General features: G+C 37.6%; 1 protein-coding gene across 10 annotated transcripts in view; it reads left to right on the forward strand.

Annotated features, from left to right (window-relative positions):
• Positions 1-18667, forward strand: part of ZMYND11 (zinc finger MYND-type containing 11) — a 125120-nt gene that overhangs the window by 16845 nt on the left and 89608 nt on the right. For 8 of the 10 annotated variants that reach the window (XM_019631531.1, XM_019631533.1, XM_019631530.1 and 5 more), the window contains exon 2: positions 15337-15471. The exons of 1 other annotated variant lie outside the window; for it this stretch is intronic. In XM_019631531.1, the coding sequence (XP_019487076.1) occupies positions 15356-15471 (116 nt within the window). In that variant the 5' untranslated portion in view covers positions 15337-15355. Of the gene's footprint in view, positions 1-15336; positions 15472-17629; positions 17705-18667 lie in introns of those variants that run through there. One more of the 10 variants, XM_019631537.1, reaches the window with a different exon arrangement.

Raw genomic sequence — 18667 nt, forward strand, 5'->3', positions numbered from 1 at the left:
AAAGAAACCTTGAATCCATGAACTCTCCCCATTCCCTCTCACCTGGCCTGGGCAACCAGTCATCTGCTTACTGTCTCGAGGGATTGGCCTATTCTGGACATTGCATATCAGTGGAGTTACACCGTGTGGCCTTTTGTGTCCTTGGCCCCTTTCGCTTAGCATAAAGACTTCATCCATGTTGTGCCTGTGTCAGTGCTTCATTCCTTTTTGTGGTTCAAGAGTATTGCATTATATGAGTAGTGTTTCAGTAGATGTATCACATTTTGTTCATCCATTTATTAGTTCATGGATCTTTGGGATGTTTTCTCTTTTTGGTTGTTATGAATATGCATGCATAAGTTTTTGTTGGATATCGGGTTTTTTTAATTGCGAAATAATTGACATATAACATTGTGTAAGTTTAAGGTGTACACTGTGTTGATTTGATACATGTATGTATTGCCATATGATTACCATCATAGGTTAGCTAACAACTCCATCAGGTCACACAATTAACATTTACAATCTAGTCTCTCAACAGCTTTCAAATATGTAACGTAGGATTGATTGTTAACTATGATCACAATGTTGATCATTAGATCCCACAGCTTATTCATCATCTAACTGCACGTTTGTACCCTTTGACCAACAGAATAGAATTCTCTTGGGCATATGCCTAGAAGAATTATTGCTGGATCATATGACAATGCCCCCCTCTTTTGAGGGAGTGCCGAACTGTTTTCAGAAGCAGCTGCTGCCTGTTTTACATTCTCTCTAGCTGTGTATGAAGATAGCAGTTTCTCTGCCTGTTTATCCACACTTACTTGGTCTGCTGTTTTGCGTAACAGCCATCGTGAGTGTGAAGTGGTATCTCACTGTGGTTTTGATTTGCATTTCCCTAATGACTAACGATGTCAGGTATCTTTTAAGTGTCTTATTTGCCATTTGTGCATCTTCCTTGGAGAAATGTCTGTTCAAAACTTTATATTAAACAAGTATCCCTCAATTTGTACCTTATTGTTTTTTATACATAAATGGATATTAAATCATGTCAGGTACTTTTGCAGCACTTGAAGAGGTGATCATATTCTTCTTCCAATGTTAATTACAGTAATTTATTTCTTAACATTGAACCATCATTGCATTTCTGGATACTGCATTTATTTTAATGGGCTGTTTGATTCTGTTTTCCAAACTTTAAAACTTCTGCAAGGATATCCATAATTTATATGTGTTGCTTATTGTTTACAGCATAAACTTACGTGTTTATTGAGTCTACGATAATTGATCCACTTCGTCTTACTCCCTGAGATGACCTTGTGATGCTTCATGCTTCCTCTAATACGGATTCTGGATCAGCTGTGGAGCTCTTGGTCCAGAAAATCCATTTGCCTCCTTCCTGTGTTCAGTCTTGTTTCCTGGGCAACACAGGATCCCAGTTCTTCCTTTTTCATGGCTTCTTTCTTCATATCAGTTAACTTCCTGAGAAAGTATGCATAGGATTTAAATTTGGGATTAATTTGCGTGACTGAAAAATCTCTTTATTCATCCTTTACTTGTTGATCATTTTAATAGTTATAGAAATTTAAGTTGAAAATAATGTTTTTTCAGAATTAGAAGGCACTCACCCATCATTTCCTAGCTTTCATGTTGCTGTTGAGAAACCTGGTCGTTCTTAGTTCACGACTTCTCCCACCACTGTGTAAATAAAGCCTGGAAGCTCTTTTTGTTGTAGTGGTAGTGGGCCTCGTCGTCCCCGCCCCTGAGTGTTTTGACGTTCTGAGTTGATGTGATTCTGCCTCCCTTTGACCATTGGTAAATTGGGCCTTGATGGGCCTTTTCCACCTGCAAATACCTATTTTCAGTACTAGCTACTTTTCTTGAATTTTTCTTGAATAAATTTTCTCCCCTCTAGATTCTTCTTTGAAACTTTTGTTTATAAGGTACTATATCAAATAAAGTTTTCTCCTCTGGTCTCCTATTGTGTGTTGTCTTTGTTCCACTTTTCAGGAGATTGCCTCAACTTTATCTTCTGTCCCTTTAACTGAATTTGTTATTCATTGTATTTGAAGTTTTTCTGAATTTTACTGATTATAGTATCCTGTTTATAGTTTCATATTGATGTAGTTTCCTTTCTTTGATGATATTGATTATGTACATTTTGAAAATCTTTATTGTTCCTATTTTATTTGAGTACCACCTCGCCCCCCCAACCCCCACCCCCGCCCCTTTCTGTTGCTTGATATGACTGACCTCTTTCTTTTATTGAGAAACTGTTCTGAAATGTCTGGTGATCCTTGTGTGTTCATATTTTAGGGTGAGATGCTAATTGAAGATTAGTGGATGGGCTTTAGTGTAGGCTGCCATGCTGGGCCCAGATGGCTGATTCTTTAGGTCCCCTCAGATGTCAATGTCTAAAGGTCCTTCCTTTCTGTGGGATGGTTAAATTTCTCCAGAAAGGTCTCATTTGGCCTCTTGCCTGAGCCTAAAGATCAGGCCCCTGGAATTTGGCAGTAGAAAGAGACTGCCAACTAGTCACATTTTATTATGTAGCTTTACCTAGCCCCCTGTTTTTGGTCTGTATCTCACCACTACCCTTGATTGTTGCTGGCTCAGTCTGTCTGGTTCAGCTTATCCTTAGCTATGTCTCTCATTCCCTCAGGGATGAGGGTGGGTAGCTGTCCGACTGCAGCTGCTGGCATTGCAGAGCCAGGGCTCTGCATGTCTTATTCAGTCTGTGAAATAATACCCTTTAGTCAGCATCTTGAATCATTCCAGGACCTGCTGCACCCTGTTCCCAAGTCCTTCTCCAGCTCTGTGCGAGTGGCTTGCTTCTCATCACTGTTGCCCTGTGTAAATTTGATCTTCCTCTGTTTGGCCAAAACACATACAGTTTCTACAACCACCTGTTGTCTTCATTTTTGTACAGTATGTGTTCATCAAAGATGTTTTTGTGTGTTTGTACTTGTTGAGAAGGGCGTGGAAAGGTCTTTATTCTGTCAAAATCTGTAGCCTAAGGATAACCTTCTTCAATTAGATTATGTTACCACCCCTCCAACCCCACTGAAGTTTACAATTCTCTCACTTGTTGACAATTGAAATTATGTGGAAACCTAAGCCGACCACTGTCCTTTCTGCTCCTCAAACATCCTAAGCTCTTTCTCTGAGGCCTTTGCGTGTCTCTGTCTTTTTCATCATTCAAGTTTTTAATAGAATCTCCTTAACTTGTATGATAGATCAGTTAGGTTTTTGCTGGGATAACAAGTAACCTCCACGTCTCAGTGGTTTAAAAGAACAATGATTCTTGCTTACCTGACACGTCCCTCCTGGGTTGGCTGGGACCTAAGATGACAGAGCAGCCGCCATCAGCAGCATCGCCATTACCCATGGCACAGAGAAAAAGAAAGCAGAGCAAATGATAGATTCTATTAGGTTGTTGGAAAAGTCATGACATATTTTTTCTGTGTTTTTCATTGCAAAAATGCATCATGACTTTTCCGACAACCCAATAAATCTTCCAAAACGGAAGTGGCATTAATTCTGTTCACTCAAGATTCCATTTGCCAGATGTAGTCACATGGCCAAACCTACTTTCAGGGCTGTGGGGAAGTGCAGTCCTACCAGTGCTTGGGACAAGAATTAGGGATATTTAGTGGGCAACACAAATGACTACCATGGCAGTTGTGACCAGCCAGTGTAAAGTAGCTTTATTAGTCAGGGTCCTCCAGAGAAACAGAACAGAACACACACACACACACACTCACTCACTCACACTCACACACTCTCTCTCTCTCTCACACACACGCTCACACACGCTCACTCCACACACAAAAACATACAACACACACACTCAAACACACACACACACTCAAACAGATTTAGTGTGAAGAATTTGCTGTGTCGTTATAGAGGCTGAGGGGTCCCCAGGAGAGCTGGTGGTGAAGTTCCTGTCTAGGTCTGAAGACTGGAAAGCCAGAGGAGCTGATGGTGGTGGGCCAGTCCCCGGTTAGGAGAACATGAGATGAAGTGTCCCAGCTCTGTAATGAGGCAAAAAACCAGGTCAAATTTTTCCTTTCTCCACCTTTGGTTTTATTCAGGCCCTAAGGGAAATCTGCTTTGCTGAAGCCAGAAACAGCCTCACAGATACGCCCAGAAACAATACCTAATGAGCTGTCTGGGTACCTGGTGACCAGTGCAGCTGACATATAACATTAAGCATCCCAGAAGTGCTCCCACTGCTTGTTGTTATTACCCTCCTCTTATTTTCTTCCTAGGACTTACACTACCTGAATGAATCTTGTTTTTATGTTTATTGTCTGCCCCCACCAGCTCCATGAGTGCAGGAGCCTTCGTGAACTGTACCACCATACCCCAAGTGACAGGAGGTGCTCATAAGAATTGCCTACCTGATGACTAGATGGATCTAGACTTTTCCGCTGAAGGGACTTTACATTTATACTTGAATAGAACTGCTTCCTTTTTCCCACTTCCTTTAATGTCCATTAAACAAGATTAGGTATGCCTTCAGTGTGAATTGCTATAGACAACTGAAGAGTAATTTCCTTTAATATTAATAGAGTGCTTTTAGGTATTTGAGACATTTTAGAAAAAGTAGTTAAGGAATCACCACCATTAATCAATACAAAACAAAGTGATGACAAAAAATACAATGAATTTTGCTTGTAATTTCATAAACCTCCAACTGTAATACTGATTTAGATCACTGGTGAAAACACTACCCAAAACTTCCTTGGCCCTGCAGTTTGGAAATGCAAAATTAGGAGTGTTGTCTAAAAGACATATTTTTACCTCATAGCTGTATAATAGTCTTAGGAGATACTTGCTTATCTTAGCTCTATAAGGAAAGGCGTTTGTGTTTTATTTAACCCTAATTTTATATTACAAGATGTAAAAAACCCCCAACAACCTTTTAACCTACATCTTTCCAGTTCTATTCCTGCATAAATGGAGAACTTTTAAGGTTTACTCTCAGCAACTTAGAAATATACAAGGAAGTTTGCACTTTTTGACTACCTTTCCCCATTTTGCCTGTCCGTACCCCTTCTGCACTCCTCCTTCTCCCCTCTTTACTTCCCCCCCACTTATTTCCTCCTCCCTTTCCAGCTTGCTTTTGAAGCTTTTGTGAAGTCAGATTTGCTATTCCTGGTTGTAGATGGCTATAGCTCAAATACATATACAGAGTATTTTCTTTTCTTTCCTGGCTAATAGCAATTGGGACAGATTTTCTTATTTGTATCATCAGGGATAGTTTGGGTTCTGACAGTGGCCTGTGAAAATGGTGGGGTGAAGATTTGTGATAGAGAGGTAGGAATGAGAGGATATTTCAGGTTTTGTTGTGAACATGGCCATAGATTTTTATGCAAAGCCAAGAGTAAATACAGGGGAACAAGGTAACTGTTGGCTACTCCATTGATTCTGCAGATTCAGGTAAGCATATTAATAATTGGTTTTGAATGTATTTGGCTGAGGACAGAAGTTCTGCAAATAGGGTATTTATAACAGTTGTTTTTAAGACTTGATTGGTGTTGACATTTAAATGAAGCTAGCCCTTATTTCTTTGCTCTCCTCTCCCACCCAGGATAAATTGCCTTCTGTGGTTCCCTTGAGTGGCGTCTCCTCACACATCTGTCCCCCAGCACAGGCATGAGCACAGTGATGGCTTGGTGTACCTGACACAAGCATTTTATCTCCAGTATCTAGTCTAGTGCCTGTAGGTGTACAGTAAATATTTGTGACCAAATGTATGTATGTAAGTGAAAGGTATAAGTAAAATGATAATGATGGCTTTAAAGCCCTGGCTAACGCACTACGTACTTCTGTCAAACTAAATTAAAGGTAAATTTAATATGACACAAAAATTCTGACACCACCTGGACACTGACATAGTTTAGTGTTTGATATATTTTTTTACTAATCCAAACAGAATTTATATAAACTCTAGTGACTGCCCATCATAATTTCTTTCTACCTTTCAGAATCTTTTGTGAAGTTAAAAAAAAAAATGCGGATATCCAGAATCCACCCCCACAGACTTTGGCAAGACATTCCATTTAAAAGGAGTCTTAGGGTTTACATAAACTTATCTTTATAGCAAAGTATTCTTATTCTCTTAAAAGTGAAACGTTAAGCATATATTGGGTTGTCAGAAAAGTTGATGCATTTTTGCAACGAAAAATATAGAAAAAATATGTCATGACTTTTCCAACAACCCAATACAATTCCACGAGGCATAAAATAAGGAAGAGTACTCGACTTAATGCTGCTTACGTGTTTTCTGCATTCCTTTTCAAAGTCCAGGGCTAGACCACATTGTGGGCTACATCGCACTGCGGTTGTGGCGGTTCCTTGTCAGCTGTTGTTGGGTGACGCATCTGACCTAACTTGAATTGTGATTTTGCTGGTAATGAATAAATTAAATGTCATAAAAGTTACAATACTTTTTATGAGATTAAAAACTCAAATATAATCATCCGTCCTTGTAACTTAATAGAAAAAAAGATGGTTGGCAATAAACAGTCATTGCAGTGATTACTGGGAAAGGCATTTAAAAAATAATCTATTAAAAGACTCTTGACATTGAAATCTAACAATTAAAATTTTTTGTGATAAAATACATATAACAAACATAAAATCACCATCTTACCCATTTTGTATAGACATTCACAGTGGTGTGCAGCCATCACCCCCATCCGTCCCCATATAACTCATTTCATCTTGTAAAACTGAAACTCTGCGCCTATTATACAATAACTCCTGTTCTCCCCTCTCCCCCTGGCAGCCACCCTTCTACTTTCTTTTCTCTGTAATTTTTATCCTCTCAGTACCCCATAGAAGTGTCTGTCCTCTTGTGACTGGCCTATTTCACTCAGCATAATGTCCTCAAGGGTCCTGCATACTGTAGCACGGGGCAAAATTCTCCTCTTTTCCCAGGCTGAGTAATATTCCATGGCATGTACACACCACATTTTGTTATCCAGCTATCTGTCAGTGGACACTTGGGTCACTCGCACGTGTTAGCTACTGTGACTAGTGCTGCTGTAAACATGGGTGTTCAAATCTCTCTTCGAAACGTTGCTGTCAGTCCTTTGGGTTGTGTGCCCAGGAATGGAGTTACCATATCATAAAATTTCTATTTTTAATTTTTTGAGAAACCTGCATATTGTTTCCACAGCAGCTGCACCATTTTGCATTCCCTCCATCAGTGTACAAGGGTGCTTTTCTCCACATCCTCTATAATACTTGTTTTCTGTTGTTTCTATTTTTTTTTAGCAGCCGTCCTAATGGGTGTGAGGTAGTATTATCTCATTGTAGTTTTGATTTTCATTTTCCTAATAACTCCATTACATTTTTAAGTGATTGTCTTTAAAAAGAAATTTATTGACATAAAATGTTATATTAGTTTCAGGTGTACAACGTAAGGTTAAACATTTATATACCTTACGAAGTGACCCCTCCCCCATAACTCTACAATCCATCTGATACCACACATAGTTATTACAATATTGTTGACTGTATTTTTTATGCTGTACTTCACATCCCCATGACTGTTCTTATAACTGGCAATTTGTACATCTTAATGCCTTCCTCCTCTTTTTCACCCCCCAACTCCCCTCCCATTTGGCAACCATCAGTTTTTTCTCTGTATCTGAATTTGTTTTCTGTTTTGTTTGTGCATTTATTTTGTTTTTTAGAATACACATATAAATGAAGTTATCATACTTGTCTTTCTCTGTCTGACTTATTTCACTTTGCGTGATACCCTCTAGGTCATCCATGTTATTGCAAACGGCAAGATTTCATTCATTCTTATGGATGAGTAACATTCCATTGTACATATGTACCACATCTTCTTCATCCAATCATCTATTGATAAGCACTTAGGCTTCCTCTATATCTTGGCTATTGTTATTAATGGTGAAATGCACAGGGGTGCATGTATCTTTTCAAATTAATATTTTCGGTTTCTTTGGATACATACCCAGAAGTGGAATTGTGGGTCATGAGGTGCTAGTTGGGTTTTTAACATTTTAGGACCCTCCATACTGTATTCCATAGTGACTGCACCCATTTGCAATCCCACCAACAGTGCACAAGGGTTCCCTTTTCTCCACATCCTCGCCAACACTTTGTTAGTTTATTGATGATAGCAATTCTGACAGGTGTGAGGTGGTATATCATTGTGGTTTGATTTGCATCTCCCTGATGATTAGTGAACTTGAGCATCTTTTCATGTGTTTGTTGGCCATGTGTATGTCCTCTTTGGAAAAATGTCTGTTCAGGTCCTCTGCCCATTTTTTTAATTGGATTTTTTTTGTTGTTGTTGAGTTGTATGAGTTCTTTATAAATTTTGGATATTAACCCATTTTCGGATGTATTATTGGCAAATATCTTCTCCCATTTAGTAGGTTGCATTTTTGTTTTGTTGATGGTTTTCTTTGCTGTGCAAAAACTCTTTAGTTGGATGTAGCCCAATTTTTTAAAATTTTATTTCCCTTCCCGAGGAGACATATCAAAAACATATTAGAGAGAGCAGTGTCAGACAGTTTGCTGCCTATGTTCTACAAGTTTTATGGTTTCAGTTCTTACATTTAAGCCTGTAATTCATTTTGAGTTTAATCTTGTATTTGGTGTAAGAAAGTGATCCGGTTTCATTTTTTTGCATATATATGTCCAGTTTATTGAAGAGACTGTCTTTATCCCATTGTATATCCTTGCCTCCTTTGATTAATTGACCATGTCGATGTGGGTTTACTTGTCAGTTTTGTATTGTGTTCCCTTGATCTATGTGTCTGTTTTTATGCTAGTACCATGCTGTTTTCATTACTATGCCCTTGTAGTACAGTTTGATATCAAGTAGTGTGATACCTCCAACTTTGTTCTTCTTTCTCAAGAGTGCTGTGACTATTCATGGTCTTTTGTGGTTCTATATAAATTTTAGGGTTATTTGCCCTAGCTCTTTGAAAAATGCCATTGGTATTTTGATAAGGATATCATTGAATTTTTAGATTGCTTTGGGTAGTATGGGTATTCTAATGTTGTTAACTCTTTCTATCCATGAGCATGGTATATATCCTTCCATTTATTTGTATCTTCTTCAGTTTCTTTCTTCAGTGTCTTAGTTTTCTAAGTACAGGTCTTTTACTGCCTGCGTTAAATTTATTTCTAGGTATTTTATTCTTTTTGATGCAATTGTAAATGGGATTTTTAAAAAAAGATTTTTATTGGAGAATTGGGAGAGGAGAAAAGTGTTGGGGAATCTGTCCTTTTGTTCTTCAGTCTAGTTGTGGAGGACGTTGCTTCACTGGCCTGTGTTGTCGTTATCATTGCGCTCTTCCCAGGTGAGGCAGTTGCTTGCCAGCCATTGAATGGGCTGCTCACGGCAGCTCACGAAAGCTCACACCCACTGTTGGCCAGCCGCACTGCAGCCTACACTGTCGCTGGTAACTCACGGCAGCCCAGCTCCAGGTCGAGCTGTTGTTCACCATCTTAGCTGTAGAGGGTGCAGTGTCACTGGCCCTCATATGGGATCCGAACTGGGGTGCTGCTTCTCAGAGCTGGCGTCCTAAGCTAACTCCTAACCAACGCGCCACTCAGCTGGCCCGGGATTGTTTTTTAAATTTCTCTTTCTGATAGTTCTTTATTGTATAAAAATAATTTTATTTTTTATTTCTGAATATTTTTTTGTATGCTGCTATTTTACTGAATTTGTTCTAATAGTTTTTTTGGTGGTTTTCTTAGGGTTTTCTCTATAAGTGTCATATACAAATAATGGCAGTTTTACTTCTTCATTTCCAATTTGGATGCCTTTTGTTTCTTTTTCTTGTCTGATTGCTATGGCTTTGACTTCCTATACTATGTTGAATAAAGGTGGTGAAAGTGGACATCTGTAGGTGAAAGTGGACATCTCTATCATGTTCCTGTTCCTAAAGAAAAATCTTTCTTTAGAATGTGTAACACGAAGAGTTGACCCTAAAGTATACTGTGGACTTTGAGTATTAATGATGTGTCAGTGTAGATTCACTGATTTTAACAGATGTGTCCTCTACTTTGGGATATTGATAATAGGGGAAGTTGTGGGTCTATGGGGACATGGGACTCTGTATTTTTATACTGAGAACTTAAAACTGCTCTGAAATGTGAAGTTTAATAATATTAATACTTTTTTTTTAAAAGATTTTATTGGGGAATTGGGGGAGGGGAACAGCGTTTGGGAATCAGAGAAGGGGAACAGACAACTTGCTGTCCTTTTTTTTGTTGTTCTTCAGCCTAGTTGTGGAGGACGTCACTTCACTGGCTCATGTTGGTATTATCATTGCGTTCTTCCCAGGTGAGGCAGTCTCTCGCTGGCCATTGGACGGCAACTCATGAAAGCTCACGCTGCTGCTGGCCAGTCCGGCAGTGGGCGTCAGCTTTCCTCAGCTGACGTGGGCCACCGTGAGCGGATGTCCAATGGCCAGCGAGCGACTGCCTCACCCGGGAAGAGCGCAATGATAATACCAACATGAGCCAGTGAAGTGACGTCCTACACGGCTGGAATGAGGAACAAAAGGACAGCAGTTTGTCTGTTCCCCTTCCCCGATTCCCCAACGCTGTTCCCCTCCCCCCAATTCCCCAATAAAATCTTAAAAAGTAACTTAAGCTTTTGCTAATAGACTTTGGGAACATTTCAATCTAACTTCAGTAACAAAGAAATGTACTAATACACTGAAATTCGTTTTTAAAAATTTATGCACTATGTAATGAAATGCTTTAAAATAGTTTATGTTAGATAATATAACAACAACAATTTGAGCCTACCATCAATAAGTAAAGTCAGACTATATTTGCTCTTATGTGTCCTCTCAGTGTGTTCCTCCTTGGTGCAGCCTCTCTTCCCAGCCCCCCAAGTAGTCTCTTATTTGCCTATCATATTTATTATTTCCTTGCAATTAAAAGTTTTCCCACATACGTATTTATGACCAAGTAATACATTGTTTAATTTTACTTAAGTTTTTCTGGACTTGCGTTCTTTTTTTTTTTTTCCTTTTCTGTTTGTAGCATTTGTATGATATAGAATAAGATACTTAAGTAGATGGAAGGGATTGTGTTAAATATGGATTTGTGGTGATACAGAATATCAATATCACCTGGGGCCTTGCCAAAGTTATTTGGGCTACTTCACATCTATTAGGATGACCACTATCAAAAACCCAGAAAATTAGAAGTGTTGAGAATGTGTCGAAATTGGAACCCTTGTGTGCTATTGGTGGGAATGTAAAGTGGTGCAGAGCTGTGGAAAACAGTATGGTGGTACCTCACAAAGTTAAAAAGAGAACTACCATGTGACCCAGCAACGCCACTTCTGGGCACACACCCCAAAGGACTCACAGCAGCGTCTCAGAGAGATTTGAACACCCATGTTCACAGCATCACTAGTCACAGTAGCTAATACGTGGGAGTGACCCAGGTGTCCACCGACAGATGACTGGATAACAAAATGTGGTGTGTACACACAATGGAATATTACTCAGCCTGGGAAAGGAGGAGGATTCTGCCCTGTGCTACAGTATGGAGGGACACTGAGGACATTATGCTGAGTGAAATAGGCCAGTCACGAGAGGGCAGACACTTCTATGGGGTACTTAGAGGATAAAAATCACAGAGAGAAAGTAGAAAGGCAGATGCAGGCGGGGAGGGGAGAACGGGAGTTATTGTATAATAGGCGCAGAGTTTCAGTTTTACAAGATGAAATGAGTTGTATGAGGATTGATGGGGGTGATGGCTGCACACCACTGTGAATGTCTATACAAAATGGGTAAGATGGTGATTTTATGTTTGTTATGAGCATTTTATCACAATAAAAGAAATTGGAAAAAATTTACTGGGAAGTTTTTGGTTTTGTATTTTTATTTTTTAAACTGTGGGCCTCTTGAGAATCACTGTGCAAAGGAGCGACCTACTCCTCCTGACGGGAGTTTATCACATTCCTCCAGATGTGCTGGAACCAGAAAAAGATGACCACTATGTTAAATGACTCTACAAGTCTTCTCATCTTTCGTTTTTATATCTTAATCTTTGATATAACATAAATGAAAGGTTACTCTGGGACTTTGTTGTTTATGTAACATAGCTGCAAAAGTTGAATTTCATAATTTCATAATATGAAAAGTTTATTATGTTTATAACTGTACCAGGCGCCTTGAAGGACAGATGAAAAAATAAACAAGATATGTCCTTTCTTACTTGAATTAGTGGGCTTTTTTGGGGGAATTTGTAATTATTAGTATAAGGCAATAAATTTGTCATAGATGTATAAACAAATTATACTAGAATACCCAAGAGAATTGAGTTTGATTCAGCTTGATTCTAGGGAAGAGAGTTTGTGCATTGGAGTAAGTCCTAGAAAGAACAAGGAAATTTTAAATAATTAAAGTGACAGTGTAGACATTCTAGGCAGAGAGAACTATAAGCAAAGCGATAGAGGTATGAATTAAGTTTTTGGGCATATTTAAGAATTTTGAGTACTTCAGTTTAGCAGTAATAGACATTTAGGAAAGAATGCACTGAATATTTTGGTTTGGCGACATCAATGAAGACTTAAAATGAGAAGCCTTCTTTCTGTACATCGATGTAAGAAACTCATTTTCTGAGATTTTATTGATGAACACCCAAATTGCTGATCATATTTTCTAGATGATGGATTTTTGTCTGTTTTGTTATTGCTGTATTCTCAGAACATTGAAGAGTGTCTAATATATAACAAGCATTCCTGAGATGTTAAATGAATGATTTTAGATTTCATGAGAATTTCAGTGGTTGTAATTTAAAGAGATCTTGTCCTAATAGGTCAGGTTGTTTTTGGCACATTTCTAACATACTCCAAGTGTCATTGCATTCACAATTTGGGTTTGCATTCTTTGCAGTGTTCTCTTTACTCCTGTAACTATAAGCATCTTCATTACAGGACATGTCTGCCTACCCGTGTGACTTGATTCAGATAGATCTCAAAATTCTTTGGTTTTAACTTTACATCTGTTTTCCTGAAGTGTGGTATTGCTTAGTTCTTTAATCTGGATTTTAACCAGTTCTAGGAATTAAGAGACATCATGTTTAAGGTTTCAGCTACTTTCCTTCACTGTATTCTTCTGGTTTGTTATATTATGTTGTATAAATATTTATTTTGATATTATTTTTAAATCTTAGTTTCGCTGTTATATATTTTCTGTAGTTCTGGATAAATTCTTAGTTTTACACATGTAATTTGAAAAAGTATTTCATAAATTGAGTTAATGTTAACTGTTCCTGTTTGTATTCTTTAGTGCTTGCTCTAGGGGTTATAATATGCATTCTCACTTTACCACAGTCCCCCTTGAATTAATAGAACACTACTTCACATAAAGTGGAGGAATTTGCATAATAAAATTATTACTGCCTCTTTCCCCTTTGTGATTGTTTTATCTATTTTTATGTCTATGTATATTATAACCCTAATAGTACCTAACCATTATTTTTACCTTTGCTTTAAACAGCCAATTTGCTTTTAAAAAAATAAAAATTTCTTTTGAACCTTCCCCATGTATTTGCCATTTTGTAGTGCTACTTAAGCTAGAGGTGGTGTCTCTCTTATCTGGATTCTCACAGCACATATTTTGGACATTTATGTCGTAGACATTAAGATTAGTAGTTCCATGTATATGTCAAATTTCCTTTGCCAATTTTAGGTTATTTTCTGGCACGGACTACAGTTTATTAATTTTTAAATACTTTCTTGTGTCTAGCTCAGTGTCTTCTACAAACTAGGCAACTGTTTTTTATGTATGTAAGAATGCCTGAAATTTTATTCCATTTGTATAATCCCCTAAATTGTATTATTACAGTTCTCTATTAGATGTCACTTACTTTCTACCATTATATATTCTTATAAATAAATTTCGTACTATAAAGTTTATGAGATTTGGAAAGTTGGCACTCCTGTATAAGTGCATTTAAACTGAGACTCTCCATACATTTTAAATTGGTTTCTTTCTAAGATACATTTAGAAATTATAATTCAAGTTTTTATTATCTTCTAGGGTTATATGTCTCAGTCTATACGGAACCAACTGATTTTCCTTAAGTTTTCTTTAAAACGTAAATATTGGCATTAGTTTTTGATGATTCTCTCTGTGGAGCAAAGTTTGGAACTATTATAAGTAGTAGTGGGAAGAAGTAGGATAGATATTCAGGAGTACCCTAAGACATGTTCGCAATCCTTCTGTTAGTGTAACTCTGAAAACGACCTTCTTATTCCGGAAGCCCAGCTGACCCCAAACTCACCAGAAGTGTCTCTAGACAAGCTTTGGTGGCAACTGCTGGCTTTATTTGGGTTTGTCAGAGAAAGAAGGAGAACTGACTTGGCTATGAAAAGAAATGTTGAGGTAGAGAAACAGGATTTGTAAGGCTCTGTCAGCCAGTCACAGAACACGGTCAAGTGTTGAGAATGAGTTTCCCTCACTCTTTCTTTTCCCTTAAGAGACAGGAAGGTTTCAGCCATCCCAGAGGGTTCCATGTGTACCGACCGCGGACCTGTGTGCTTTCGGGGCCAGTTATCTCCGTGGCATAGGGCCTTCCTAGCCTTCGGGTCGCTTGTGCCCTGTGCCCCTCCTGCTGCATTACCAGCACTCGCCAGGCTGCCACCCCATCCCCAGTCTTGTCAGGACACACTGTTGGCCATTTTCCTCAGTTCACTCAGAATATTGAGATTTGAATAAAATAGCAATGTTGTTTCCAAATAATGTAATGCACAAGCAACACCTGCCCAAGCATGTGACATTTCTGACAGGGTGGCTCTGGCACACCTCAGCCAGATATGACTGTCTTGTATTTTCTGCTTCTGGTGCTCTTTAAAAAAAAGAAAAAAGAATGTTGTTTTCATTTTTCAATATGTCTGTAAAATTGAGAATTTTGAACCATGCATATAATAAACTAAAGAACCAAAGAATTAGGACATTTAAAATCCATTTTTTATTGATCTGTGAAATTACACACAATGTAATGTCAAAAAATGAGGTTTTATGTTGTAATATTTTTGTTTTAGATTAAAATTTAAATGTGTATGTTTTTGACATTGGTATAAGGTGGCCACTTGTCCTTCTTAGGAAAATGTTTTTTAACTTTTGGGTCTTAAAGTGTTATTCTTTATGAAATAATGAAATGAATGATAATTTTTATGATGTAATTGGTGATGTGTATTGTAGAAAATAAAATGCTGACCATACTACATTAGTATACTCAGCAGTAATCAAATGTTACTTCTATTGATAATCATTCAGTTTGTAATCCATGCTTTCCCCCTTATGTTTTTCTATATTCCTACAGCTAAAGCAGTTAACAGGTCATGGCACGTTTAACAAAAAGACGACAGGCGGATACAAAAGCTATCCAGCATCTTTGGGCTGCCATTGAGATTATACGAAACCAGAAGCAAATTGCCAACATTGACCGTATTACAAAGTAAGTAAATTTAAACCAGAATATCCCTGTAAAACTACTTGTAAGACTTTGGGAAAAAAGTTTCAAAAGTGACTTACATATTATGATAGCCAACATATATTACAAGGTACCAGTGACTTGGTTGACTTTTGGGAGTATACAGTTAGAAAAATAAATACAGAAACATGCACAATCAACATGTGTTTAGAGGTTTTATAAATAAATATTAGATAACTAAAATATCAATATGTACTATTTATAATAGCTTTTTAGTTATCAAAAATTTAACTCTTGAAACGAATCTTTGAGTCTTTTATTAAAAATAAAAAGGCTTTTTCAGTTGATCGCTTTTACATAAACTGTCTAAAACCAGTTTCCTTGTTCATTATTCATTTTAATACAGGACAAGCAGGGTATGTGCAGTAAATACCATCTTTTTAGTTCATAGCCCACTAGCCAAGAAATTTTAACAATTTCATTCTACAGTTTAGAAATATATTAAATAAACCTTCAGTTAAAAAAGACAGTTTTGGTTTTTCTTCTAGTTTCTAATGCCATTTACCTTGGTAGACCAAAATTCAGCATAGAAAAAAATCAGACTACTTTATGAATATTCAATATACATGTTATATATTATAAGGGAGTCTTCGAGTAGAATTTGATTTTGTTTTATTATATTTGTTTCTCTGGGTATTTTTAAAGGAATAAATCTAAATTTATATTTTTAAAATGTTTGAATGATATTTTTTGGTAAGTTAGAATTTCTTTATACTTATTCCTCCCACACACTTTTTACATGTTATCTGTAAAAATGGAAAACATGATTTACAAAAGCTCATTTAACTAAATGCTTGTTTTTGCCTTTCCTTATTAATAAGTAACAAAATTGAGAACTTTGTATTTTTGTCTCTTACCTATATTCTGGTGGAGAAAATTATAAAGGCTAGTTAAGAGGGAAGGAATTGGGGAAAGAGAAAGGGATGATGGTGTTACGTGTTGTTCTAACTCTGTAACCCTTTGAATACTTTTAGTTTCCCATGTACAAGTCTTGGCTCCCATAGGCTCGTAGAGGGAAAATAGGCAACACCTATGTGGGAAATAAGGATAAAGTGAATAGTACATAATAATTAAAATGACTTTATTATGTTTCTAAATACAGCAAATAATTCGAGTCACGGTAACTAAAGACAAATTATAGTGAGGTGATACTGGTATAAATACAGTTTTTAAAAAATCTCAAAGAATTAAAAGCTGTAGAGTTTTCCTGTGGTTGGGATTTTTAAAAACCTATTTTATGTATATCAAATTATTTACAGGAGACAGTGCAAATAAGATACTGTTTTTTGGATTTGATTTTTAAAATGAAAGCCATTGAAGCATGACTAAACTGTGAGTTGTTGAGGCTGATACTTCTTTCTAAGCCATAGCATCTTTCTCTAAAAGCTTTAGGGACATTCTGTGGGAAGCCATGGGACTCTCCTAGTATGAGATGTACACAGTTCGGCCATCCACATTGCTGTTAGGTTGTACCCTTCTGTTTATGTGGGAGTCCAAGAATTAGCCCCACAGTAGCAGGTGATCATTACATCTGTGAGTACCCACGTACACATGTCAGATTACAGTAGAAGTTACACAGAGGTCGCTACTAAAGCATACAAAAGGATTCGACTATTTCTCCCAGGCTAACTATCCTTGATTCAAACCCAGATGAGGACTCCCTGAGAATATAACACTTGAGCTGAACTCAGTCACATAGCAGTAAATACCTTACACAGATTAATAGCATATTCAGCATGGCAGTGAATTAAATGAACAAATTGTTTGAGGAGTGCTAACAGCATTGCACTCATTCTGCATTATAGATTGTTGGTAAGCATCTTCTCCTCTCCTTTCTTCATCAGTACAGCTTTATTTTTCTTCATGTCCTAAGGTCCATAGATCTTAAGGTAAATGTGAGTAAATTTATTTACCTACCAAATAGTCATTGTTTTATCAGTCTCACTTAAAGGTAAAAAACCAAACTAAGAGAATCAAAGTGTACATGTTTGAGTGGTTGCCAGTGTCTCTTTTGCCCCATCCGGTCTGAGAGCACGCCATGTTCCTTTTATTATGGGCCACGCTTTGCAGCATGCTGTACTTATTTTATCACATTTGTCATGTGTGATTATTTCCCTGCCAGACCAACAGCCCAGGAAGGAGCTGTGTAGCTCACTGCCTAGCCCAGTGCCTTGGCTTGCTCGTTACACTTGCCAAGGTAAGTTAGGAAGAAGCATGGGACCATGACACGAGTTCAGGCCTTTGGCTGGAAAGCCTGATACTCTCTTTCTGTGTTCTAAATGTAGGTACTTTTCAAGCCTTGGACTAATTTGAAAACAAGTTGCTCTGCTGAGTGACAGTCCATTGTGAATATATACAGTAGTTGTCTTTTCATCTTTACAAGTATCTTAAATTACTGAAGGCTGTAGCAGACTTACTGTAAACAATACGTATTAGTTATTAGATTTCACTCTGTATTGTGACTGGTGAGTGACTGCATTATAAAAATGAAAGCTACACTGCTTTGGTCATGCATTCAAAGTTTTGGGCTTTGGGGTCATGACTCCTTACAATATTTGGAAGTCTGGCACACCCTAAACGCTGTAGTTTGTGTATAAAGTTTTAGTTCTGCTTATTTTGTTTGATAAGTCTTTTAAGTCCCTTTTAATCTATAGGTTTCTCATTCATCTTGTTTTGTCGTTTTTCTTTGTCACTTATTTATTGAAAAAACTGGTTCATTTGCTCGGTGGTTGCCCATAGTCTGGTTTTTGCTGACCGCATTCCTGGTGTGTACTTTGACCTGTTGCTCATCCTCTGCATTTCATGGAAATTGATATTTTATCTGGAGGCTTGGGGTGGGGCAACTGTCTTAGGAGGCCAGATGTCTGCTGTTTCTCATGTACTGATGTTAGTAGCCTTGATGCAGGGGCTAGATCCCATAATTCCTGTAGGATTGCAAAATGGTGCTAATCTAACTTTACTTTTTTATTTTATTAAATTATTTTTATTATGAAATACACATTTTTTAGAATTAGTTTCAGCTGTACAACACAGTGCAATAGTTACACTTTTTACCCCTTGAAGTGACAACCCTCCTCCCCCAATCTGCCGTCCCATTTCCCCCCAGTATCATACATATCTATTACAAATCCCTTGACTCCACTCCCACACTATACTCCAC

The sequence above is a fragment of the Hipposideros armiger genome, unplaced genomic scaffold (assembly GCF_001890085.2).
Source record: "Hipposideros armiger isolate ML-2016 unplaced genomic scaffold, ASM189008v1 scaffold_1004, whole genome shotgun sequence".
NCBI classification, from domain to species: domain Eukaryota; kingdom Metazoa; phylum Chordata; class Mammalia; order Chiroptera; family Hipposideridae; genus Hipposideros; species Hipposideros armiger.